General features: G+C 37.9%; 2 protein-coding genes and 1 long non-coding RNA gene across 3 annotated transcripts in view; 1 reads left to right on the plus strand and 2 right to left on the minus strand.

Annotated features, from left to right (window-relative positions):
- The window catches only part of LOC117301049 (hyalin-like), a 26,554-nt gene extending 25,330 nt beyond the window's left edge, over positions 1 to 1,224 (plus strand). The window contains exon 31 of the mRNA XM_033784933.1: positions 1,207 to 1,224. Coding sequence (XP_033640824.1) covers positions 1,207 to 1,224 — 18 coding nt within the window. The remainder of the gene's footprint in view (positions 1 to 1,206) is intronic.
- A 1,837-nt stretch (positions 1,225 to 3,061) lies between these two features.
- Positions 3,062 to 7,392, minus strand: LOC117300809. Its single transcript, XR_004520223.1, has 4 exons — positions 7,256 to 7,392; positions 5,467 to 5,592; positions 3,902 to 3,968; positions 3,062 to 3,285 (listed from the first exon to the last, which is right to left on the minus strand). It is a non-coding gene; the product is annotated as an uncharacterized LOC117300809 (long non-coding RNA).
- A 327-nt stretch (positions 7,393 to 7,719) lies between these two features.
- LOC117301050 (gamma-aminobutyric acid type B receptor subunit 1-like) overlaps positions 7,720 to 25,465 on the minus strand; it is a 62,644-nt gene continuing 44,898 nt past the window's right edge. The window contains exons 7-20 of the mRNA XM_033784934.1: positions 24,439 to 24,540; positions 22,534 to 22,648; positions 21,420 to 21,568; positions 20,462 to 20,615; positions 19,785 to 19,879; positions 17,875 to 17,938; positions 16,801 to 16,893; positions 14,971 to 15,121; positions 12,927 to 13,059; positions 12,225 to 12,332; positions 11,078 to 11,203; positions 8,757 to 8,940; positions 8,206 to 8,354; positions 7,720 to 7,731 (exon numbers count right to left, since the gene is read on the minus strand). Of these exons, the coding sequence (XP_033640825.1) occupies positions 7,720 to 7,731; positions 8,206 to 8,354; positions 8,757 to 8,940; positions 11,078 to 11,203; positions 12,225 to 12,332; positions 12,927 to 13,059; positions 14,971 to 15,121; positions 16,801 to 16,893; positions 17,875 to 17,938; positions 19,785 to 19,879; positions 20,462 to 20,615; positions 21,420 to 21,568; positions 22,534 to 22,648; positions 24,439 to 24,540 (1,635 nt within the window). The remainder of the gene's footprint in view (positions 7,732 to 8,205; positions 8,355 to 8,756; positions 8,941 to 11,077; positions 11,204 to 12,224; positions 12,333 to 12,926; positions 13,060 to 14,970; positions 15,122 to 16,800; positions 16,894 to 17,874; positions 17,939 to 19,784; positions 19,880 to 20,461; positions 20,616 to 21,419; positions 21,569 to 22,533; positions 22,649 to 24,438; positions 24,541 to 25,465) is intronic.

The following is a 25,465-nucleotide window of genomic DNA, read 5'->3' on the forward strand; positions in this document are numbered from 1 at the left end:
TTTATACAAAAAAATGCCAGGTAGAATTGTTGCTTTAGAGAACTGTTTTGCGATATTATGCATTACATTCGTACGTTATACATAATAGGACTTGCCGTTTAATAGCTAAACCTGTGATTGCAATATGGCACAGTTCTGATCAGTTCCCGATATGGAAAGCTTTTACATGCCTTTCCAACGCAACGCCACAGCCCGAGTTTTGTCAGCTGAGGTTGGAAAACTATGGAAAGCCATACATGCACAATACAAAACGGATGGCCACGGTTTGTAACAATTTGCAAACCTATTCAAAAATAGTGTTGAATCTGTTGGATACAAAGCAACCAATCATAGGAGTGTTTTATAACTCCCATCTCATATCTAAATAACAAAGTATTTAGTTTGCGCAGACACAACACAATTGGATGTTTTGGTAACTTTCGGCCGTTCATGCCAACCGGCGCGTTTACTGGTTTGAAATATGCTGTGCAAGCACGTGGCATTAAACGTAAGTACATATTCAAAGTCACAGTTTGCAATTCGACGCATTCAAACTGCTAAACCATGTCGTGAGGGAAGAAAAACATTGACGTATTATGCTTAATTATTAAAGTGGGATGTTGGTTTGAACAAAAAATAACTTTGAATTTTTAAAGATTTATGTGGAACTTTTTCACGTCTGCCATGCTGTTAATGTTTAGTTTGTAATGCCGTAATTTTTAACATATTTATTACTCAAAAAATAAACATCGAATTTAATTGAGTTAATTATAATGATCGTAATGTTTGCATTTATTTTACTTTTTGACAAAAAGGGTTGATGTTCTTTGACCGAAAAGGTAATTATGAATGGGGTTCGTCTCGGTAAAAGTATCAAGAACCAGGCCTCGGCGGGTTTAAACCACTAGTTGAAAACCTGTTCACCACACATTGATTCCCTTAGTGATTTTCTGTGACAATGATCCATTGTGTTTAAATCATTTAGTTCAAGATTATTTAACCCGATGTGGTCAACACTGCTCAGTTCTTTCCTGATTTCTGTGGGGAAAACATCACAGGCATGTTACTCGGACCCACGACCTTGGCCAATCTAGAGCAGATGTCTCTCCAATAGCCCATCGAGATTGCCAGGTAGCTATATTATAATGAAGAAACCATAGCTAATTGCGGGTAAATCTCCCATTTCCGGACATTCTTCTGTGAAGTTATTTTTTGTCGTTATTACAGATGTACGACGCTCATTAGAGCGAATTACTATTTAACCATTTCACATTTTACTATAGTCCCTGGCTATTTCATTGTTGAAATCATTCTCGATCGGGTAGCTACAACCCTTTCCCCATATACCCCGCCCGTTCCAGCAAACAGCGGTGCGCATTGCTGCACCAAAGCTAATAGACTTGCTTTCACAATTGTTCACAAATCATTCTCCACTGTTTCTTCATTGTCGTCGCCTGTATGTGTTCATGAGGGAGATAATAGTAAAGCTATTGTAAAACTTGTAAGTAATTATTGCCATACTTTAAACGATTGTGAGTTATTTTGCAAGTCAGCGGTATGCTGCGATGACATTGTTTTTGCGATTTTATTTTGCTGTTTCAAAAAAAATCCCGAGTTTCCTCACATGGCAGGATCTCACGATCCTTGCGTCAGATAGGATGTTATTTGATCAAACTATGTGGACATGGTGATTGATCAATTAGCGAGGGGAACTTTCAAGGGAAGCGCTATGTTGTACTTGTACGTAACGGTGCACAATTGAAACTATATAACAGGTATTACACAGGACTGGTTAAATGATAACAGACATCGATGTTTGATTTTAGTATAGCATCTTAATGATTATGAAGTTCATTTAAAATTAGAACCATTTTTCTGATATTTTTGAAATCATATTCAAGAAAACTGTAAATTAACATGTTAAAAAGCGCAACAGCTACTTTCGGTTATTAAAACCAAACATAAGGACTATGTGTTTACATGCGGAGAAATGCATGGTTTTAAACTATTTCGCATGACTCACACCATCCCCCAACAGATTGAGTCAACATTTTCACAGGTTTGTTCCTTCGTGTACAGGCCTATGGTTGAATGAATATGTACCGAAGCTGGAACTACACCCAAATCTTCAACATTTGCAATCAATTTTTCCCAGTTTCAGTCTGAAAGTTTATTGAATAGTTATGAAGTTCATACTTGAACCATTTTCTTCCTGTTCACTGTCCCCCTAAAATGAATGAAGACATAACTCCAGAACTGTATCTAAAACCTACTTAACGATTCACGTTACAAAATGGCTTGGTTTTCACGAAATTTTCTCCCGTCTCAACAGCAGTGTAAACCATATGCTTACTCAGGTTTATAGTTGATCATATAAAATATAAAATATGACTATACTGTCTGCGACTATGTCAACTTTACCTTAACTTCGCCTCTCATCAGTATATGACTATATGACCCAAATGTAAAAACCTCCACGATCCGAATCGTTTGGGGGAAAACACAAAACAGCACAACAAGGAAGTAAAGGTAAATAGTCAGTTGTGTAGTGTTGTTCCTCTGTGAAAACTGTCAAATGGTTAGCATTTTCCCATTATGTTGTTTTATTTAGAACATATACTTTTGACACCTGATAACATTATAGTTTTGAATGCAGTCTAGTTTTGGTTTTGGTTTTGATTGTTCAATAGTTTACATCAAAAACCATTATCTACCTCAATTAAATGTACTGGTGGTAGTTACTCAAAATAATTGTTTGCCTAAAAATTTATTTTGTAACGAGCAATGGAGAGCTGTTGATAGTTTAAACCATTGTGAGAAACAGCTACATCTGACGTAACATAGTTTTTGAAAGAGAGGTAATTTCACAATCAGATATCAAAAGACTTCAGGCCTGAAGCCTTTAGGCATCTGAAAGCACACAAATTTGTGCAAAAAGTGTGTTTTTTCTTTCATTATTCTCTTGAAACTTCGATTACCAATTGAGTCCAAATGTTCACAGATTTGATAATTATATGCATATGTAGGGATACACCAAGTGAGAATACTGGTCTTTGACAATTACCAAAGGTGTCCAGTGCTTTTAAACTCGAGGGAAAAACAATAATTGCTCTATCAATTTAATTTGAGAATGTAAAATCTGACCGGGCTTTCTTTCAGGGTCCCTGCTCTGTGGTTTCAAGCATCCCCGTAAAGGCACACTCTTTTCAATTGGCTCTCTTTCAAGACGGCATTCCATAAATCAAAGCTCTATGTGGTTCTGGTCAGCAGGGTATGGGTTCAGGTCCCGGTCTTGACACTTGTGGCCTTAAAGGGAAGGTATACGTTTGGTAATCACTCTTAAAGGCAGTGGACACTATTGGTAATTACTCAAAATAATTATTAGCATAAAACCTTACTTGGTAACAGGTAATTGGGAGAGGTTGATTGTATAAAACACCGTGAGAAACGGCTCCCTCTGAAGTAACGAAATTTTCGAGTAAGAAGTAATTTTACACAATTTGGGTTTTGAGACCTCAGAATCAGATTTTGAGGTCTCGAAACCAAGCATCTGGAAGCGCACATTTTCGTGTGACAAGGGTGTTTTTTTCTTTCATTATTATCTCGCAACTTCAACACCAATTGAGCTCAAATTTTTAAAGGTTTGTTATTTTATGCATTTGTTGAGACACACCAAGTGAGGAGACTGGTCTTTGACAATGACCAACAGTGTCCAGTGTTTTTTTAAATTAATGGGAACAACCTAACATACGTGTACTCTGTTAGAAACTCAGGAGCTTTTGATAGTATAAAGCATGTTGTGATTAACTTCACTTTGAAGTAGGAGTGGCTATGGAAAATATGTTAGTTTTTATCCCAAAACAATTTGAATCTGGAAAGCATTACTTACAGCAATGCTTCTCAGATTATGTATTCCACTTACTGCCTATTCTTCCCGCGTGGACAAAATCACTCCATTTTTTTCGGTGATATCTCTGAAATGCGACCACCTTTTGAAATAAAATTTTCACACATTAGTTTCATTGTATTTATCTATGTTTATGTTCGATTAAAACAATCAAATGGTTCCAAAAACCAAAGGTATACCTACCCTTTAAGCGAGACACAGTTAATGCTTTGGCATTCAGATGGGCAATAGGTTCCAAAAAACAAAAGAATGTCCCTTTAAAGGCATTGGACACTATTGGTAATTACTCAAAATAATTGTTAGCATAAAAATTACTTGGTATCACCGATGGAGAGCTGTTGATAGTATAAAATAGTTGAAAAACGGCTCCCTCTGAAGTAACGTAGTTTTGAAGAACAAAGTAAATTCTCACTAAAATATTTAAATTAAATTCGAGACCTCAGCTGACATCTTGAATTCAAGCATCTGAGAGCACACAATTTGTGCGACAAGGGTATTTTTTCTTCCATTATTCTCTTGCAAATTTGTGCGGGCATGTTATTTTATGCATATGTTGAGATACACCAAGTGAGAAAACTGATCTTTGACAATTACCAGGGTGTCCAGTGCCTCTAAGCAAGACACTTGACATTAGTTGCTTCGCAATCGGATTCGTCATACTGTAGGTCCTATGTGTAATAAAACACATAAAAGAACACAGTACACTCATCGTCAAGACAAGGTGTTATTAGCCCCAGTGTTTATCTTGTATGGCTGGCTGCAGAATGAGCCACAATACCTTGTCAACAACTGCATGGTGCTATGTTAATAAACATTCCTTATTTAAAACTTTGTTTTGTTTGTTAATTGTTTGTTTTTATTTCCATCCATACAACAAACAATTTCAATGAATAAATATAATACAAGGTGATATAGACGATGTGACCCTATGTTTACATTCAAACCGCCCTCTGTTGACAAAACACTGCACACGTCATGTTCGCCGGGCAAAAAGACGCATAGGGTAAGATTGCGTGTGTTTTCTAGCTGGCTGCCAAAACACAAAGGTTTTGCCCGGTGGTATGTGCGCAAATCATGTTATGGTTGTATGAGTGGCGTCAGAGGTCACTTTGTCTGTACTAAACCAAGTTAAACACATGTATCAAAAATTGAATAAAAAACAGAAGACAATGGGGGTGTCATCCGAGAGAAGTACAAGGCTTTCTGTAGTTGAGCACCCACGACTGCTGTATGAAGATAATAGCAGTTATAAATGTACAAATCATACCTTATAGAAAAAAAAATGGGCGCCTTGAGACGCCCTCTCTGGTGCCACAAAGCACTATTTATAGTATCATTGTTGTAGAGTATGCAAGGAGACAATCTGAGCTCCCAAGGAAGGCTAAGCTGCCTCAAGTCGCAGATAAGACACGCAAGTTTCTTCGATTGTTTGACTATTTATAGTATCATTGTTGTAGAGTATGCAAGGAGACAATCTGAGCTCCCAAGGAAGGCTAAGCTGCCTCAAGTCGCAGATAAGACAAGCAAGTTTCTTCGATTGTTTGACCTGGTTTAGACAATTCAGGAAGTAGTAAACTGACTTGTAGGTGATGTGGTCTCCTTTAATACTGTTGAGTTGCCTTCTGTCGACGCTGGGCAATTCCTTTCCGTCACAGCGTCGCACCTTGGCGCCTAACAACACATTGAGGGGTATTTGTGGGCGAGGCCTGGGGGAAAAAAATTTTTTTTTTAATTCAGTGCCACATTTTTCAAAGCGTTTCTTATAACAAAATCAAACAATTGGTGGATTAAATTATATCAAAACTGCCTCTAGCTAGGAGGTAATCTTGGTGGTCTAGTTGGTAAAACGCTGCTCTAGAATTGTAAGGGTCGTGGGTTCGAATCCCACCCGAGTCATATGCTTGTGATTTACTTTCACAGAGCTCGGGAAAGTACTGATTAGACAGAGCTAACCTGAATTGGTGTATATAACATGAACAAAGAGTATCCTCCCTTTGAACTCAACAATACCCTCTAACAGACCTTTATCACAGTGTGGTCATCTTGGTTTTACTCCATTCCACCTCATAGACCGTATTGAATAACCCCTGTTTTGCTATGAAAGTCGCCATCTTGTAGGGATAACCGTATGAGCGTACAAACGCGTACATCAATGAAGCACGCAGCACGCAAAATTCCCGGTTTGATTTATACGGTAAATGCACGCACACACAAGTGCACAGACGCCATCTTGTAGGTCAGATATTTGAACGGTGACGTCATATTCAATACGGTCTATTGTAACCAAACTGAAGCTGGACGAAATAACAGTCTGGTGCCATGTTTGCGCAATGATAGTTAGCATATATTACTAGTATGGAATTGGAACTTAACTAAGATGATGACAAAATGATTAAGGTCTATAGATGTTAGTTTTGCATCGTGGATAAAGAATATCATTTGATGTAACCCTTATACCAACGTGTAATAAGCACTGTTCAGGCAAAGCACTCGTATGGGATTCAAATCTCACATAACTCGGAAAAGTAAAACCGAGTTTACAGTGCTTAAAGGCAGTGGACACTATTGGTAATTACTCAAAACAATTATCAGCATAAAACCTTACTTGGTATCGGGGTAATGGGGAGCTAATGACATGTAGTTTTCGAGAACGATTTTTTTTTTCCATGAATTTGATTTTGAGACCTCAGAATTAGATTAGGTGTCAAAATCAAGCACCTAAAAGCACACAACTTCTCGGGACAAGGGTGTTTTTCCTTTATTATTATCTCACAACTTTGACTACCAATTGGGCTCAAATTTTCACAGGTTTGTTATTTTATACATATGTTGAAGTGCACCAAGGGAGAAGACTGATCTTTGACAATTACCAACAGTGTCCTGTGTCTTTAAACTCTATAAGCCATTTTGAGATATAGTGGACACAATACTACAAACACGATTTGGTTTGGGTAAACTTCTCTGTTTACACCCACAGCAAACAATGCACTTTATACAGCGTGCACCATATCTCAAAAAGGCTAAATGCTTTTTGTGTTTTGACGATAAACATAAAGAAAAGTGAAAGTACAACCAAAATTATAAACAGGAACTAGAATACATGATAGCCATCTATTATGAAGATGTTTAAACAGAAACAAATCATACACAGGAAAAAATAAATTTACACTGGCTCATAATAACATGTTGGTACTTTGCTGTTTTAGTGGAAAATTACTTCTTTCCTCGAAAAACTACGTTACTTCAGAGGGAGCCGTTTCTCAAAATGTTTTATACTATCAGCAGCTCTCCATTGCTAACAATTATTTTGAATAATTACCAATAGTGTCCAGTGCCTTTAAGTACCAATTAAACATGAAAGGTTCATACCAAGCACTTGCAATTCTCCTTCATCCGTGCGATCTCTTCTTGGAGAAGCTGCAGCTCTTTTTTGTTGTTGATGGAGTAAACTCTATTATGTGGTAGAATGTTTGAATTCTGAGACGGCTGGACTGCGTTCCTGGTTTTAATCTAGTACCACAATTGAAAATGTTTAAAATCATTAGTCGGGCATCATCAATTCTTTGAAAAAAAATGTAACACAAAATTTCTTTCACCCAGATGTTGTACATCTTTAATCGATTAGCACGATTCTAATCAACAAAGGTGTGGGACAAGTCTCCCCTTCCCCTGTCATGAGACAGCTCCACAAATCGATATCACCAAGAACTTAAGACTAGTCCTAACTTAGGACTAGTCCTAACTTAGGACTCGTCCTAACTTAGGATGAGTCCTAACCTAACTTAGGAATAGTCCTAAACTAGGACTAGTTCTAGAACTTGAGATAAGAGATGTTAAAGTTGCATCTGGGATAAAGAATATTAATTTTGGTTTTTACCCATACATCGATGTGTGTTAACACTGTATACTCAGTACTTTCCCGAGTCCTGTGAACAAATATTACAGGCATGTTACTCGGGTGGGATTCGAACCCACGACCCTTGCAATTCTAGAGCAGTGTTTTTCTAGAGATAAGACTAGTCTTAACTCTTTGTGAAATCAAACTCACGGTATGTCTTAACTGGCCATTAAGGCCAGGGTTTGATTTGACAAAGTACTAAATTCCATCTCAATAGGAGACTTTCCAACGCTAGGCGGCAGCAGACATACCGGGTAAATTTCCATTGTTTACGTAGTTCTGAACATGCGCATAATTCTGAGAACAATGGATTTACCCGGTAAGTCTGCTGCCCTCTATCGTCCCAGAAAGTCTCCCATTGGCCGTTAAGGCCAGGGTTTGATTTGACAAAGTACTAAATTCCATCTCAATTGATACATACCTTTGGTACAAACACTACACAGAGTGTGAGTGTGGTTGCAACCCATATAAGTGTGGCAATTAGACTGTAGTGGGTGTTACTCTCCACTAAAACAAAGGACACTGTAGCACCAACGAATGATAAAATCAATACATTGTACACGCAAATTCCTGGAAAAGAAGTAAGAAAAAAAAATGGAATTTTTTTTTTTTGTAAAGTTGAACTCGCCTCAATTCAAACGAATCACCTGAGTGTGGGTTTGATACCCGGTCATGATCTCAACACCTGTGCTCATGAGCAAGACACTCAAATCCTAATCACACAGAATGAGCGAGAATGCTATCGGAAGGAATTTTGTGTGTATATTCCTGGGTTTTTGAAGTGCATGTTAAAACTTCTGACTGCATTTGAGTGAGTGCATTCGAAATATTCCAAAAAATATGGTGCATGCAATTCAGTTCAAAACTCAAATTGAATTGAAACTCTTAACATTTGATTTCGATTTTCTAACATACAGAACCAGACAGTCCACGACATAAAAGTTTGTTTAAAATTAACCTTTTAGAACTTACCAATGTTTTTAGAATCGTTGAGTGCTGGGATGGATACTTTTCTGGTCTCCCAGGCTAGGAAAGCTCCAAATACTAGAAGTAAACCATTGATGACGTAGAAACTCCCAATCCAGTAAATATGATTGGCCGACTCGCAAATTGTGTGAGTTGATATGTAAACGATGTCATCATTTTTTTGATGAGTCTAAGAATTCAAATATATAAATAATAACGTTAGAGATTTTACAACACCTCAAATATTAACTTTTTTCACAATCAGTACCTAGGACTACAAAGAAATCTTTTTTTTTATACATAATTTCAAGCATCATCAACACAATTTGATTTTATACTCTACAGTTCTCACAACATCAAACAAATATATCTATGAAATGTTTTATTTTATAAGGTTTTCTTTCAACCTGAGAATAATTCATGTCTCTAGAAAAATGCTATTATAGGAGACTTTTATTTGATGCTTGGTGGCAGCAGACTTACCAGGTAAATTTCCATTGTTTACGTAGTTCTGAGCATGCGCACATGACTGAGAACAATGGATTTTACCTGGTAAGTCTGCTGCCACCAAGCGTCCCGAAAGTCCCCTATAGGGCCTGTGTGTATGCTTCAAGCGTCATCACACAACTTTATTTTATACTTGTTCTTGAACAAACTCAGACAAAACAATATCTATCAAAATGTTTCATTTGTGTTTTTCTTTTCAATCTGAGAATAAATCATGTCTCTTCAAAAACTATGCTTTAATAGGGCCTGTGTGTATGTTTCGTTAATCTGATTAAGCTATTAGTTGTTATTCATAAATACCCCAGACAGTTTCACAATTCCTATTGGTGGAGAGCGCGTCAAGTGGGGGTGTTTAAATTGTTGATAAAGACAAGGCTGGCTGGCTTCGCATGTTGGGCGCGCAAATTAATGTACGCTAATTTAAATTACCCGTAACGCAATTCATAGTTATTAGTAACAGCGCGTAATGTATGTGATTAAAGGGCAGTTTTTGAGAAATGAGTAAAACAAGTCAAGAAAATCATTTTTGTCTCAGGAGACGAAAATTATTTAAGCACGTTTAACTAATTTCTCAAAAATTACAGCACCTGAGCAAGTATTATTCTAAGGTAAGCTTTCTACTATCATTATCTTCAATTGGTGTGAGTTTAATGTAAATTTGTGGACATTGTGTTTTGTGTTACGAAAAGAACTCAATTCCTTTAAAGCCATTATACACTTTCGGTAAACAGTATTGTCCAAGTCCCACACTTCGTGTATCACAACTAATATTTAAAATAACAAACCTGTGAGAATTTAGGTTCAATCATTCATCGGAGTCGGGAGAAAATAACGGGAAAACCCATTCTTGTTTCCGCACGTTTTGCCGTGTCATGACATGTGTTTAAAATAAATCCGTAATTCTCGCTAACGAGAATTTATATTGTTTTAATGTTTTCTCAAAAAGTAAAGCATTTCATTGAACAATATTTCAAGAGAAGTCTTTCACCATTACCTTCTGTAAACCCTGTAAATTATTTGTAAATCTGTGAACTTTTTTTTTTTTCCTGTACCGAAAGGGTATAATGGCTTTAACTTGAAAATGACAAATTAAATCGTAACTGCTAACATTGAAACCTTATAGATATTACAGGAACAAAAGTATTCAAACTCCAAAGACAGTGGTACAAGAAGTCATCTGACTCCCCACAGAACAAAGCTTGTTACATGTACACATACGAATGATCTATGGATTTTTTGTATAGAAATTATTACCCCAAAAGAAAACCTCTACTGTTGCAAGCAAAGGGCGCCCTCTTTTGCCAGAACTGTCTGATATTGTTTAGTGCTGTCTCTGATCTTGTCAGAAATATAAAATGTTCTCATTTTTTGTATGCAGGCTTAAACAAATCTGGATAATTGCAAATAAATCTAAATCGCTACATGTACTTGTCAGTCATGTTGGCTTCAGGCCCTATCACATTATGGGAAACTTGGAGGCAACCTTATGTAGTGCGTGCTACAGAATTACCTTGGTAACACACAAGTAAATTTTCAAACGACGCATCCCAGTCCTCAAAAAAAAATCAGACATTGAAATGTAATGGCTTTTCTATTTGGAGATTACCTAGAACTGGTTGCCTGTACTGTAAATTGACAAGTGTGAAATGGCCCGTAGGTCTTATCTGAATCAACGGCTACAGCTACGGCTGTTGCTTAGTGTGTTGCTAAGGCTGTCGTATACTTCAACGCACAATGAAGCAGATATCTAGCCGTAGTCGCTAATTCAGACACACCTTTATACTGCAAAGAGGGGAAGACACAGAAGTATTTATACGAACCACCGTTCTTCCGTAGTGTTCTTTCACCAGCACAGGGTCGATGATTTCCCATAGAACCAAGATGACAACATCGATCAGGACTAGAGCAGCAACGTAGCCAAACAACCACTGGTCCCTCATAAGAACCTGCACAATCAAAATAACAATTTGTTGCAATTAACTCATTCAGTGCCCCCTGGGTTTTTTTGTGTTTTGAACCTACAAATCAGGCATGCAACTGCAACTACACTGAAAAATTCCAATATAACACTGGTTTTGTGCGGTTTTTTTTTGAGGTTGAACAGCACAAATGAGAATATGAACTCAGCTGATCCGAGAAAAAGTTGCATAGATTCTTGATAAAAAAAAAAATACCAAGATAAAAAATTTGGCCCCCTAGCATCCCTTTGCCTTTCTGTTAAAAAAAAAGATGTGTTTAAGCAGCTCTAGAAAAACTGACTCCTTGAAAAATGTACATCATCAAGAGTTTAAAACTGTCCCAAAGACTTGGAATGTCTTAGTGAAGAAAGTTAGTTGCCCCAAGTATTATCCAAACAAGAATGTGTGCTAGTTAAAAGAGGCTTATCGTCCACGAAACTGACACACTCAACACTGATTCCACAGCACAAAAATATTGACACAATAAGATTCTCCATCTTATGAACATTTACCGTATAATTATTTAAAGACAGTTGACACTATTGGTAATTGTCAAAGACTAGTCTTCTCACTTGTTGTATCTCAACATGCATAAACAAAATAGGTCTGTGAAAATTTGAGCTGAATTGGTCGTCAAAGTTGCGAGATAATAATGAAAGAAAAAAAAAAAAACCCATGTCACACAAAGTTGTGTGCGTTTAGATGGTTGATTTCGAGACCTCAAATTCTAAATCTGAGGTCTTGAAATCAACTTCGTGGAAAATTACTTCTTCCTCAAAAACTATGGCACTTCAGAGGGAGCTGTTTCTCACAATGTGTTTTACCATCAACCTCTCCCCATTACTCGCCATCAAGTAATAAGGTTTCCTGCTAATAATTACTTTGAGTAGTTACCAATAGTGTCCATCACACTGCCTTTAAGGAACAGTAAGAGAAAATCAGCACTCAATGAAGTGCAAGTTTGAAAAATCACCAATTGAAAACAAAAATACAAGGAAGAAAAACCTACCGTTTTCATGGCCGTTTTGTTGGTGAATATTTTGTGCACTCTCCACGTCTTGCTGAACATGGATCCGAAAGCTAAGGAAAACCCAATGGAGAGACACCATGTCTTGGCCTATATGGATACAATAATAAAAAATTAACTTTTTGGGTTAGGGGAAAAATAAAATGGAGTAACTAAGTTGAACAGGGGGATGACGATAACCTATACTGAAAGCTTGCAAAGTAAAAAGTCAAGTACAGGAATTCCGTTCAGCTTAACAGGTAATACTTTGTTGGAAAAGCAGCTTTTATTTAGGTAATAATTTTGAGGAAAAACTTTTTTTCCCATCAAGTTGATGAGTTATGAAACAATCTGCCTGTACATGTGGTCAAGGTTAAAACAACAAACAAGTTCAAAGAGAAAATTGAAAACAACAAGTTTATTTTTGCCTTCCAGGGGTGGACAATCCCGGCCAACTCTCGTTGGTCCCCCCCCCCCCCTGCCCCCTTTCAATGTTGGTTCCCATTGTTGCAAGGTCTTCTGCGTTCCAGTCAACATTGAGCAGGGGGAGGAGGACGGGGAGAGAATTTTTATTGTCTGGGGGAAGTGGACAGGGAATGGTTATTGTAACGTTAGGAATGGGTGGCCCAAGCATTTTGGCCGGGATTGTAGTCCTAGGTTAGGACTATCTTAGTGAAATTGACCCTTTAAATCCTTTATCAATACCTTGCACATGAGAATAAATGTTTCTGCCGAAGCGATCCCTGTATCGACCCCTAGGAAGATGACTGAAGTGTATGCCAGCATACCTCCAATTAGCATCAGGTTATTGATGTTAGGACTCGACATCTTGATCACCCTAAAACGATAAAAAGCAATTTGCTTATTTTGCTATAAAAAAAAAACGGTTTTACTTTGCAGTACTTTTTACTAAAGAAATTAACAAAAACATGATTTCCATCTTCTGCTAATCTATGTCTATATGAATTTTGTGTTATGTTTAGTAAAGACCTGGGGAAAACAGCAAAATAATACCTAAGCAAAAAAAATGAGTGGGATAAGTTACAACAAAATTGATTGAATTTTCCCTGGTACCCAATTTCTGCTGAGTGATACATTTCTTAGAGGCTTTATGAAAAAGAGTCCTTTAAGCCCTGCTTAAGCACAAAATATTGCTTAAGAAGTTAAGCACAAAAGGGGGGGGGGGGCATAGACTTGACTCAAGTCCCAATCCCGTGCCATCCCCAGGAAACTACTGTTTTGTGATGCTCTGCATTCCAATTTTCCAAAACCTGTTCCGCATGCGGGACAGGGACTTGACGATGTCGCAGTCGCCTGGTATGTAAATGTATTCACTTATGAATATGTAACACTGTTACGTGCTACGTTTTGACCAATCAAACGCACCCAAAAAATAGACTAGTTCATTTGTCATTTGTGGGTTACGTACTTAGTTTATGATTGAAATACATTTTTTAATAACCAATTAATTATAAAAAAGAAAGCACTGAAATGTTCATTTGAATTTAAGTAATATGTTGTAACATACATTGGGGTCGTTTTTTTCTTCAAAATTTGAATTTTGGGAAGTGCAATAAAACGACTTATGACACCGACACCCCTTGCCTGCTAATGAGTTTACCCGCCCCACTGTCTTCCACACTGTGATGTCACAGAGTATAATGAATATTTTACCGGCCGGGCAGCGCTTCCACGCTCCCATTGGTTTGGTGAGATTTTCCTATAACAACGTGCAGAGTAAGAAACGACTTCGTCAAGTCCCATTCTCGGGACCACATTTTGACGGCGAGCGCGCACTGTACTGTGTATGCTACGTGTTGTTTTATAGTAAGTTTGGGTAGGGACCTCTCACACGAGAATGGGACTTGAATCAAGTCTAGGGGGGCAGGATAACAGTCACAAATGTCACATGTAAAATGGTATTTTTGTTTGAAACCTTTTTTCTGGTAAGCATAAGTGTGTGTGCTTACCTTGATGACATTGGGCCCAGGCTGACCCAAACCATCCTCTTGAAAACCCTATTTATTGAGGCGATGCAATTTATTTGTTTACCTTGAAGACACTGCACACTATTGGTAATTGTCAAAGACCAGTCTTCTCACTTGGTGTATCTCAACATATGATAAAATAACAAACCTGTGAAAATTTGAGCTCAGTTGGTCGTCGAAGTTGCGAGATAATAGTGAAAGGAAAAACCTTGTCACACGAGTCACATGCTTGATTTCGAGACCTCACAATCTAATTCTGAGGTCTCGAAATCAAACTCGTGGAAAATTACTTCTTTCTCGAAAACTACGTCACTTCAGAGGGAGCCGTTCTTCACAATGTTTTATACTATCAATCTCTCCAAATTACTCGTTACCAAGTACGGTTTAGTGCTAAAAATTATTTTGAGTAATAACCAAAAGTGTCCACTGCCTTTAATAAAAGTTGTTATCAAACAGTCTTCAGGCTGAAAACTGATATCTGAGAGTTTTACCCCGTGCCTGGAAGATTTGATTGAGAACCAATTGAATGAAAGTTCTATAATTTGTACTTTCCCCCTGAGTCCTGTGAAAACAAATCCACAGGCAAATCACTCAGGGAACTACATGTATTGATACAGTGCTTAATACACATCGGTGTGAGTGAAAATAATTACACAAAGTGATAAAGATACGGTTTCCCAATATTTACACTGACTCAAACATCAAACAAGTCAAAAGTACACCAACAATGTGACATTAAACATCCAATTAAAACAGCTTACCGTTTTTTCCTATACCGGACGTTAAACGTTAGAAAGCAGCAAGCCAGTACAATGCCCAGTGCAGCAAATATTGAACCCGTAATAACAACAGGAAGCCGTATCGTCTGTCGCGTTTCCCGAGTGATTATAAAGTCAATAGGTGGCGCTCTACCTGTAAGTGTAAACGGAGAGTGCAATTAAATACAGGTTTCATGGCCTAGTGGTTAAGAACATCGAATTCATGTTCGGGGCCCAATTTTATAGAGCTGCTAAGCACAAAGATTTGCAATGGGAGACTTTCTGGGACGATAGAGGGCAGCAGACTTACCGGGTAAATCCATTGTTCTCAGAATTATGCGCATGTTCAGAACTACGTAAACAATGGCAATTTACCCGGTATGTCTGCTGCCGCCTAGCGTTGGAAAGTCTCCTATTGCATGAAACTTTTGCCTTGATGAAAACAGGATTACCAACTACCGTACATTTCCATTTGACGTTGCTTGTTTCTAGTATTCAGCTGTTTGCTTCTCCTGAAAATCACATGGAAATTGGGTTGGTAATCCTGTTTTTATCAAGGCAAAAATTTCATGGTTAGCAAATTGTTGTGCTTAGCAGCTCTATAAAATTGGACCCTGGTGGTTAAGTCATCAGAGTGTGGGTTTTGAATCCCGGTCATGACAATTCAAAGTTTTAAAATTTAAAATTTAAAATTGTGTTCTTGAGTAAGATGCTTTACAAAAATTGCTTCTCTCCACCCAGGGAGATACATGGGTACCGGCGAGGGTAGAAGTTGATACTATGTTAAAAAAAAAAACTAGATGACAGCACAAGGCTGTATACTCCCCAAGGAGGTAATAAAGATTAAGGGAATGTTATTTGCCCATCGACAAGGGCACTAATGTAAAGTGCATCGAGATCAAGCACCAGTTATTACTATTATTATTGGTTTTATAGACACTGGGGAATTCTACTTTTTCATTGCCAAGGTCATACATGCATCTGTTTTATGTATTAAAAAAGTGTAATCTATCATACATGTATCAAGAGAGGACATTATCACTGAAGAAATACTATTGACTTTGGGATGTACCAAGGCAACATAAATTAGGAAATGTTACATGAGAAAGACTTTATACACAAACTTGTACCCAGAGTTCGTGAAAAACTTCAAACAACTAAATGTAGGCATTTCAAGTTCACAACACTAAAAGAGTTTATGACGAATATAATTACATAATTATATCTACTTTAAACTAAAACTTTTTTGGGGGTTGAACAAAGAATTGACTAGAGTGGGATTCGAACCAACGACCTCCGGATTAACGTGCCGGCGCTCGACCAACTGAGCTATCTAGCCCTACATTGGCAGTGTCCCTATTTTGTCAATATCTTTGTTCGGGGGTGTTTTAAAACTAAAACTGTATGAAAAACAGACAGTGTAAAATTGTGTGTGCACTTGCTTTGGCAGTTGTGAAAACCATGCACTCTAAAAACGCTGGTGTAAGTTCACCCAGATTCTGTGTCAGTTCACCCAGATTCTGGGTCAGTTTGACCATTTTTTGGGTGTTTGACACAGACTCTGGGTCATATTGACCTGAATTAATTATATATTTTTTATTTATTTTTAAGCTGTACAATGGGAAACAAAATTTGTGTGTTTTCATTTTTTTTTTCAAATAAATTTAACTAAAAGTCATGCACCACAGGGGACCAAATATGGTTTTAGAACAGGCTATCAACATTTGGCTAGCAGGCTACTAAATTAATTCAAAATATTGTGAAATCAATAACAATTATAAAGAAACATTGTTATTTACAAACTTGTATTGATTAAAATAAACAATTGGTTACCTTGCCATACTATCGGGTAATTCTCATTGAACTCTATGTCTCGGCCTGAATCTACAGTTGGATCCACGATCCCTACGGAAACAAAGTTGCCCGCTAGGAAAAGAAAAATGATAAAGCAGTGATGATGAACTGAGTTAACTATTTTGTATTGACCCAATTCACCTGACGTATCAATAGAATAATCTTGGATGTGGCATACTGTCTGGCAATGTCACAGTGCGTTATTCAGTGAAGTGCACATTTTAGGCGACGCGACGTAAATCAACTGACCACCAAAATGGTGAGCGTGGCACAGTCGCCGCGTGTGACGTACGTGCAAGGGGTCAATAAGGCTACACAGTGTAAAACAACAGCCTAGTAAAATGATTCAATAACTAATTCAGAACAGCATTTATAATTACCATTGAACATCCAAACACTCTCCCTGAAAGACCATAGTGTTAGAGGGGGTGTCATCAGTGTGTCTTTTGGATGGGGTTTTAAATAAGGACACCCTGTTGTGTCTGTCCTTTACATGTTAATATTTTGTAAATAAACAATTCGGACACCCAGTTTTGCAATTTCCTGCAATTTTGGACACCCTTTTACCAAATACTGGTTAAAACCCTTAGACGGGACCAGTATTGTGACAAAAACATTTCAAATCAAGGGGGTAGGTAGGGGCAAGGAAGTTACTTGTCTGGGGTTGATTTGTTTTGGTAACCATACATTGCAAGCATAAACAATTTCAACAAAAGTATGTGCACAAATATTTTTGTATTTTATTTGTTTATTTCTTTAAAAGGTTTGGGTTCTTTAAAGGGTTTGGGTTCTTGTAAATTCGTTGTACATGCTAAAACAATTTCTGTGCCTTGTTTGACTCATTTCTTAAAATTTACAGCAACCCCATGGCAGCAAGTAATATTTTAAGGGAAGCTTTCTACCATCAGTATCTTCAAACTGCGTAAGTTTAATGTCAATCTGTCGATATTTGGTTTTGTGATACACATTAAACCCAAACCTTTAATGTGAAAAACCCCACAAATTTTGGTTCTTGTTAAATTTTTAAAAGGTCACAAATAGTTGTATGTGTACCTTGCATTTGTAGTATCTCAAGCAATCCCAGCCTGTCTCCATTGGGATCGAATTGCACCGGACCCTGGATTTGTATTAAACACAATTTCATCCTGAAGCAGTAATCATCAACTCATCATTAATCATGAACTCAAACACGTCTGTGCAAACAATACTCTTTGATTGATTTCGGAACAAAACTACATTACATCTGGTCGCGCACGGATAAAAAAGTCAAATGAAAAAGATTAAATAGATTTGGGGTATTTTCAAATGCAAGTTCACCCCCCAAAAAGCAAAACAATATTTAAGATGAAAATATCTCAGGGGAGCTGAAAGTAGGAATTGATATTGCTCTAAAAGACACAGGAAACTGTTGGTAATTGTCAAAGACGAGTCTTCTCACTTGGTGTATCTCAACATATGCATAAAATAACAAACCTGTGAAAATTTGAGCTTAATTGGTCGTCGGAGTTGCGAGATACCTATGAAAGAAAAAACACCCTTGTCACACGAAGTTGTGTGCTTTCAGATGCTTGATTTCGAGACCTCAAATTCTTTCTCTAAAACTACGTCACTTAAGAGCATGGAGGTAGAAATGTTAAGAGGGAGCCGTTTCTCACAATATTTTATACTATCAACCTCTCCCCATTACTCAGTTGAGTAAATACCAATAGTGTCCACTGCCTTTAAAACAGTCTAGATTGTAAGATGGAGGGAAACATGCACCAGGAAAGGAGCTCCAAAGAAGTGCAGTTTTTTTAATAAAGCTGTTTGAGTGCCCCTCTACTATCTGCTATTCCTCTTTACAGTCTAGATTAATGGAAAGAGGGAAACAGGTGGGTCTAAAGAGATGCAGGTTATACTACAAAGCTTCTGGAATGGCTCAAGTTTGTTCTACATGTCAGCAAAGGATGAATTGGCAAAAAGGCTGGTTTCAGGTTCAAATATACTGATAGGAGGAACTAGGTCGGACACGGAACATTTACCATTACAATATATAGAAAAGACAGAGGCCGGCTACAGACCTACAGTGGGCAAGAGGATGCAGTGTCGATCCCGACCCTTCACCAACAACATTATTAAAAACGCTTCTGCATTCTATCTAGCCAAGATGAAAAATAAGCAGAAGGTCCGGTGTCATAGGGAAACCTGGACGCCGGAGGAGCTTCTGTCCTCCCAACAGGAAATTGGGCTTAAGGAGGATGTTTAAAAAAGGGCAGTATTAGAAGAAGTTTGCACACGGTTTGCCATATGTGGGGACAGAATCTGACTTGTAATGCGCACATATCCACCCTGCTGGGTGTTCAAGGTGCAGTAAAACCAAAAAACAAAACAAAAACACAGAAAAACAGACACAACAAAATTAATCCTTGAAAACCTGTGACATAAGATAAGTTTTGAGAAGAGATTTGAATTTTCTGGTACAAAGACAAGATCTAAGATTAAGTGGTAGAGAGTTCCAGATGGGTGGCGCAGCTGAAGAAAAAGACCTGTCACCCCATGAGTGTCAAGACTTGGGTTCAATGAGGAGAAGCATAAAATCTTACTTGGTACAAGCAATGTAGAGCTGTTGATGGTATAAATCATTGGTGAGAAACAGCTCCCTCTGAAGAAACGTAGTTCTTAAGAAAGAAGTAATTTCTCACTAAAATATTTGACTTGAATTCAAGACACCAGCTACGGTCTCGAAATCAAGCATCTGAGAAAGCACACAACTTATGTGACAAGGGTATTTTTTTCTTCCATTATTCTCTCGCAACTTTGATGACCATATGAGTTCAAATTTTCACAGGTTTGTTATTTCATGCATATATTGAGACATACAAAGTGAGAAGACTGGTCTTTGACAATTACCAATAGTGTCCAGTGTCTGTAAAGATTAGTTTTTCTCTGTGATCTGTGATATGAGGCGTTTGTTTAGAACTTACCGAGACGCCCTGAAACGTCATGTTACTGATTATGTCAAAGAGAATGTTGACTGTAATGTTGTCGTACTCAAAGTCTTCCAAAGTTCTCGGTGGATCTGAATGGACAGATAAACAATTTATGAATTTGTTTGGCTGTATAGTTTGCTTAAATCGCATAAATTCAATTCTTGATGTTTCGTTTCCAAAAAAATAGTTTCAAATAATCCCCAAAATGGGGACATGAACAAACTGCCATAAGAACAAAATATAAAGTATTAGCTTGCGGGACAATCATGTATTAATTTTGCTTGTTTGAGTGATTGCTCTGAAAAGAGCCGGTCTGGTCTTGACGCTTGAACAGTTTACTCTGCTTGCTTCTTTCCCCAGACAAGGCGAGCACAAAAGAACTGTCACATGAACATTGTTGCATATGCTTGATGGATATGAGATAGTGTCCGGATCCCAACAATATTTCATTTTTAGTCTTAAATTAACTACCACTACTCATTCACAGATTGTTGACCTGCATTAAAATGAAAGCCTGCAACTTTCCCAGATCTGTAAAGCTTTCTATTTAAAATGTAAATCAAAACTACCGCTCAAAATCAACAAACACTTTCATGAAATAGCAAAAACTCTGCAAGGCCTACATACACCTTCCAAAAAATAAATAACTACCATCGATATAATACCCATACCTAGCTGAGCGAGTCGTTCTTGAGCCTGATGAAGGGCAAGTGCTTGGGTCCAAGCCGTGTCATAAACAAGACTGATATCCACGTATCCAGGCAGACTCAGTGAGTTGTTCGTACCCAAAAGTGTCTCAAATCTCTCCAAGAAATTATTGGTTGTCTGTATACAAAACAATATTTATGTTTAAAAAAAAAGCACAACTATAAGAAATAAAGGACTAGACTGCAAAAAAAAACAATATTGAATTCTTATGATGTATAGGTTAAGTTATAGGTCATCACAGTATTCAGGTTATCAAAGTGGAGGTCATGTCCGAATTTGTGGCTACAGCCTCGACTAGATTTCCGCAAAACATTGAGTCGAAGAGTGGCATGGCTGGCCAAATGTTAGCAAAGCATTGTGACCAAATTCAACACTTTCTGTAAAGATTCATGAGCTGAAATACCTCCTATGATTTGTTTCCGCAAAAATTGGGTGTGATTAGAATGTCTTCAAACTATGGCTGTCTGTTTTGATTTGCATTTATGGCTTTCCATAGTTTTCTAACCTCAGTTGGCAAAGACTTGGGCTGTGGTATTGCGATATAAAGGTCTGTGAATGCTAGCATGTACTACCTGTCACTGAATACAGGGAACAAGGCCAAGAAAAGTGTGATTACCCAGGTCGAAATTCCAGTTGAACCTAGTTAAACTGGGTTTAACTGGAACTAGTTGAAACCAGTTGATAAACTAGTTAAACACAGTTAAAACCAGTTGGTTTAATATGGAAAATGGACAGAGACCAACTGGTTTATAATTTCAACCTAGTTGAACACAGTTAAACCTAGTCCAAACCAGTTGGTTAATATGGAAAATGGACGAGTTTGATCACTATCCAGTTGAACCAGTTGACCCCAGTTAACTAGGTTCAACTGGAATTTTGACCTGGGTAAGGTCTACAACTTGTTACGAGAGAGACCCTCACCAATCCAGCGCGTGTTGGCTTCCAGTGAGCATGCGATGGTGTGGTATCGATGTAAACACCAAACTGGTTGGCTATGGCTTCCTCCATTTGATCCACAGTACAATTTATGGCATCGTCCGGCTCTCGCCACCAGTTGTATTCTAGCCAACCTAGACACAGATACATGTACATGGATGTAAGTAATTTAAAAGATTATTGTGTGGAGTTTTCATCATCGTCGTATGTATATTATTTAGCTTTTAGGGTGTCATGGCCAAGTGGTTTAAAGCGTTGAATGCAAGTTCTGGGCCAAATTTCATAGAGCTGCCAAGCACAAACATTTGCTTAGCATGAAATTTCTTCCTCGATTGAAGCAGGATTAACAACCAAATTTCTACTTGCATTTTGCTTGTTTTGAAAATCATGTGGAAATAGGGTTGGTAAACCTGTTTTTATCAAGACAAAAATTTCATGCTAAGCAAACTTTTGTGCTTTTTATAGCTGCTCTATGAAATTGGGTCCTGGTGGTTAAAAAATCAAAGTGTAGGTTCGAATCCCTGTCTTAACACTTTACTGTACATATTTCCTTTCACCCCGGCGTATAATTGGGAACCTGCTAGGGTAGAGTTGATATAAAAAAGCCATTGGAACGCTATCGTTGCCCGGGGTTGTATACTCCACTTTCATGGAACTGAGAAAGATTAAAGAAATGTTATAGGCCCAATGTCCAGGACACTAATGTAAAGCGCATTGATACGGTCATTGTAAAATGTGCTTTATAACAACTTGTTATTATTATTGTTACACTCAAGAAATTTCAGCGTTAGTACTGACCCAGATTCCTGTAGGGCCTGACTAATTTGGGGGTCATTATGACCCAAAATGTGTGTCAAAAATACTCACAGAAAAGGATCAAGATGACGCAGAATCAGGGTTTAAATACCATTTAACTATTTTTGGGGTCGGTCTGACCCATAAAGGAGCAAGTCTTTGGAACCTGGAATCCAGGTCAATTGTGACCCAATTGTGACCAGGGGTCCAATTTCATAGAGCTGCTTAAGGAGAGTAGCTATGATGTAAGCAGAACCAAATAATGCAATCCAGTTACAAGCCAGTTCATGTATAAGTTACAAACCTGTCATGATCCAGACGTATTTGGCGCCATACATATTCTGGTGATAGGCTTCACAGAAGACCCTCCTGGTCATATCAGCGTATGCACCAACAACTATGATGCGTGCACCCACTCTCTAAAGAAATTTCAATATCGCATTAACAAGTACAAATGAATCTCAAGGGAAAAAAAAGAAATATTTTCTAGAGCAGGATTTGAACCTGCGACCTCCATTACTGTGATAATGCATGAAAACCAACAACCTATGAGGGCTTGATGGCTCAGTTGGCAGAGTGCCGGTGTCATGGGGAAAGAGCTGTACCCCAGACATTCTGTCCACTAAAAGTTAACATGGGTTGAACGAAGATATTTCAAAAGAGGGCGCTATCAGTAGAAAATTGTACACAGGTAGCTGTATGGCGAGACAGATTTTCCGGGGGGACAGATTCTCCCGCCACAGGCCAGAGGTTGCAAGTTTAAATAAGGGAATCAATTTGTGGTGAAGAGGTTTTCAACTAGTGGTTTAAACCCAACGAGGCCTGGTTCTTGATAATTTTACTGAGACGAAGTCGAGGTAAATTATCAAGAACCAGGACTCGGTGGGTTTAAACCACTCGTTGAAAACCAATTCAACACACTTTGATTCCCATTCATAAATACCTTTTCCGTCAAAAAACATCAACACTTTTTGGTCAAAAAGTAAAATAAATGCAAAATTATAATCTGTTCAATGATTTCTTTTAACACAATACCCCTCCAGCTATGGAATGGTAAGGCCCTCGGGTAAACAACTCCTTATAAGGGAATGCTGTGCGTGTCGCGTGATGTGGCACAACTGTTTCAGCCGTTGCTCTCGACCAATAGGAATGAAGAAACTGTCTTATGAGCACAGGTGCAAGCTCACGTGTCACGCCCATGTTTCAACACTTTTTACTGGTCATAAACAAAGGTTTATATCACACCCACGTGACGTGCTCTCCACCAATACTCTATCCAATTTTAATATTATTTGAATAAAAAAGTCAGACATCTTAAAAAAGCATAATTTGCTTCATCCTGTTTTCTCTTCTTATAAAACATTTTTTTCAACCACATATTTGTAGACATTTAATTTTGTGGCTGACTTTTGCAGAAATGTTTCTTTTCGTCATCAGGAGTGTGGGCATAGTCAGTGTGTGTTGAATTGAGTTGAAATGGTCACCACAGCCAGAGGACAAATAAAGACAATTTTTACAGATACAAAACACGCTGTACCTGTTTATTAAATTATTTACTGTCAACAGCTGTTTTTTCTTCTTTTAATGCCCCAAACAAGGCGTAAAAGCCACTTTTGGTAAGAGCAAGAAGAAAAGGTTTAAGATGAAAATAGCTCAGGGGAGCTCAGAAAGAAGAATATATTCCTTATTAACAGTCTAGATTGAAGGATGAAGTGAAACATGCCCAAGGCAAGGAGTTGCAAAGAGATGCAGAAATTGGAATAAAGCTGTTGGAGTGCCCCTTTAAAGGCATGTCTCGACACTCTAGGTAATTGTCAAAGACCAGTCTTCTCACTTGCTGTATCTCAACATATGCATAAAATAACAAACCTGTGAAAATTTGGACTCAATTGATCATCGAACTTGCGAGATAATAATGAAAGAAGAAAAGCCTTGTTGCACAAATTTTTGTGCTTTCAGAAGCCTAATATAAGGCCTCATCAGCTGAAGTCTTTTATCATTTGAGTGAGAAGTTACCTCTTTCACAAAACCTATGTTTGAGCTGTACTCACAATGCTTTAAATAATCAACAGCTCTCCATTGCTCTTTACCAAGGAAGCTTGCTAACAAAAATTTTTGGTAATTACCAGTAGTGTCCAGTGCCTTTAAGATTGTGTTATCTACTAATTTACACTTTTCTGCTAACACACTAATCAAGTCAATTTCCTACCTTGATATTTTCAACCGGAAACGCAGGATGCTCCACGAACGATTCTGCAGCTATGATTTCAACTCCCAGATTCTTGGCTTCCTTGTGAAAATCCGTCATGGACTATTGAAAACAACAAAACATACAAAGAGCAACATTGTTACTAAAATATTGTAAAAGCCCGGGCAAAAACAATCAAGTTATATGAGCTCGCACAACTTGTTTTTGTAGATTTAGGGATATAATAGGGTGTTGTGGCTGGGCGTTAAGTTAATTGAAATCAAGTTCTGGGCACAATTCATGGCTCTGCTTACCATAAGCAACAAATCGGTGCTTACAGAAGCAGGGAATTCTGCGCTTATGTCAAGCGTCATCAGAGTGTGGTATGAAATCCCTCCAATGACACTAACATTTGCGTTCTTGAGCAAGACACTTTCATTGCTTCTCTTTTCATCCAGGGGTATAAACATGTACGTGTATGGGTACCTGCAAGGTAAGAGGTTGTGTTTGAAAAAGTCTTTGGAGCGCCACAGCAGCCCAGGGCTGTATACTCGATCCTGGGGAGCTGAGAAAGACTGTGTTATTGGCCCAAAGACCAGGGGTCGATTTCACAATGAGTTAGACTAGTCCTAGGAGATATTAAAAACGTATGGCTAGTCCTAAGTGAGGACGAGTAACTCATCCTAACTCGAGTTAAGACTAGTCTTAACTCTTTGTGACATCCACCGCAGGGCACTAATGTAAAGCGCATTGATACCTTATTGAAAAATGTGCTATATAAAAAAAAGTCATTGTTATCTATGAGTCAGATAAATTTCACAGATAGTCAACCCATATACCTATCAAAGAAACTCAAAGCACATGAATAAACAGAAACATTTTAAAGACAAGTTTTTGAACTTATTTTTGCAAGTTAAAATTTAACCAAAACTCCACGAAGCAGTATATCACTGATCTGTATTCCTGATCATGTCTCAAAATCCCCATTGTGTGTACATTGAGCGATAAACTCCTAACGCGAAGTTAGATTAGTTATTTCTCATCAAAT

This window comes from Asterias rubens, chromosome 16 (assembly GCF_902459465.1).
Source record: "Asterias rubens chromosome 16, eAstRub1.3, whole genome shotgun sequence".
Taxonomy (NCBI): Eukaryota; Metazoa; Echinodermata; class Asteroidea; order Forcipulatida; family Asteriidae; genus Asterias; species Asterias rubens.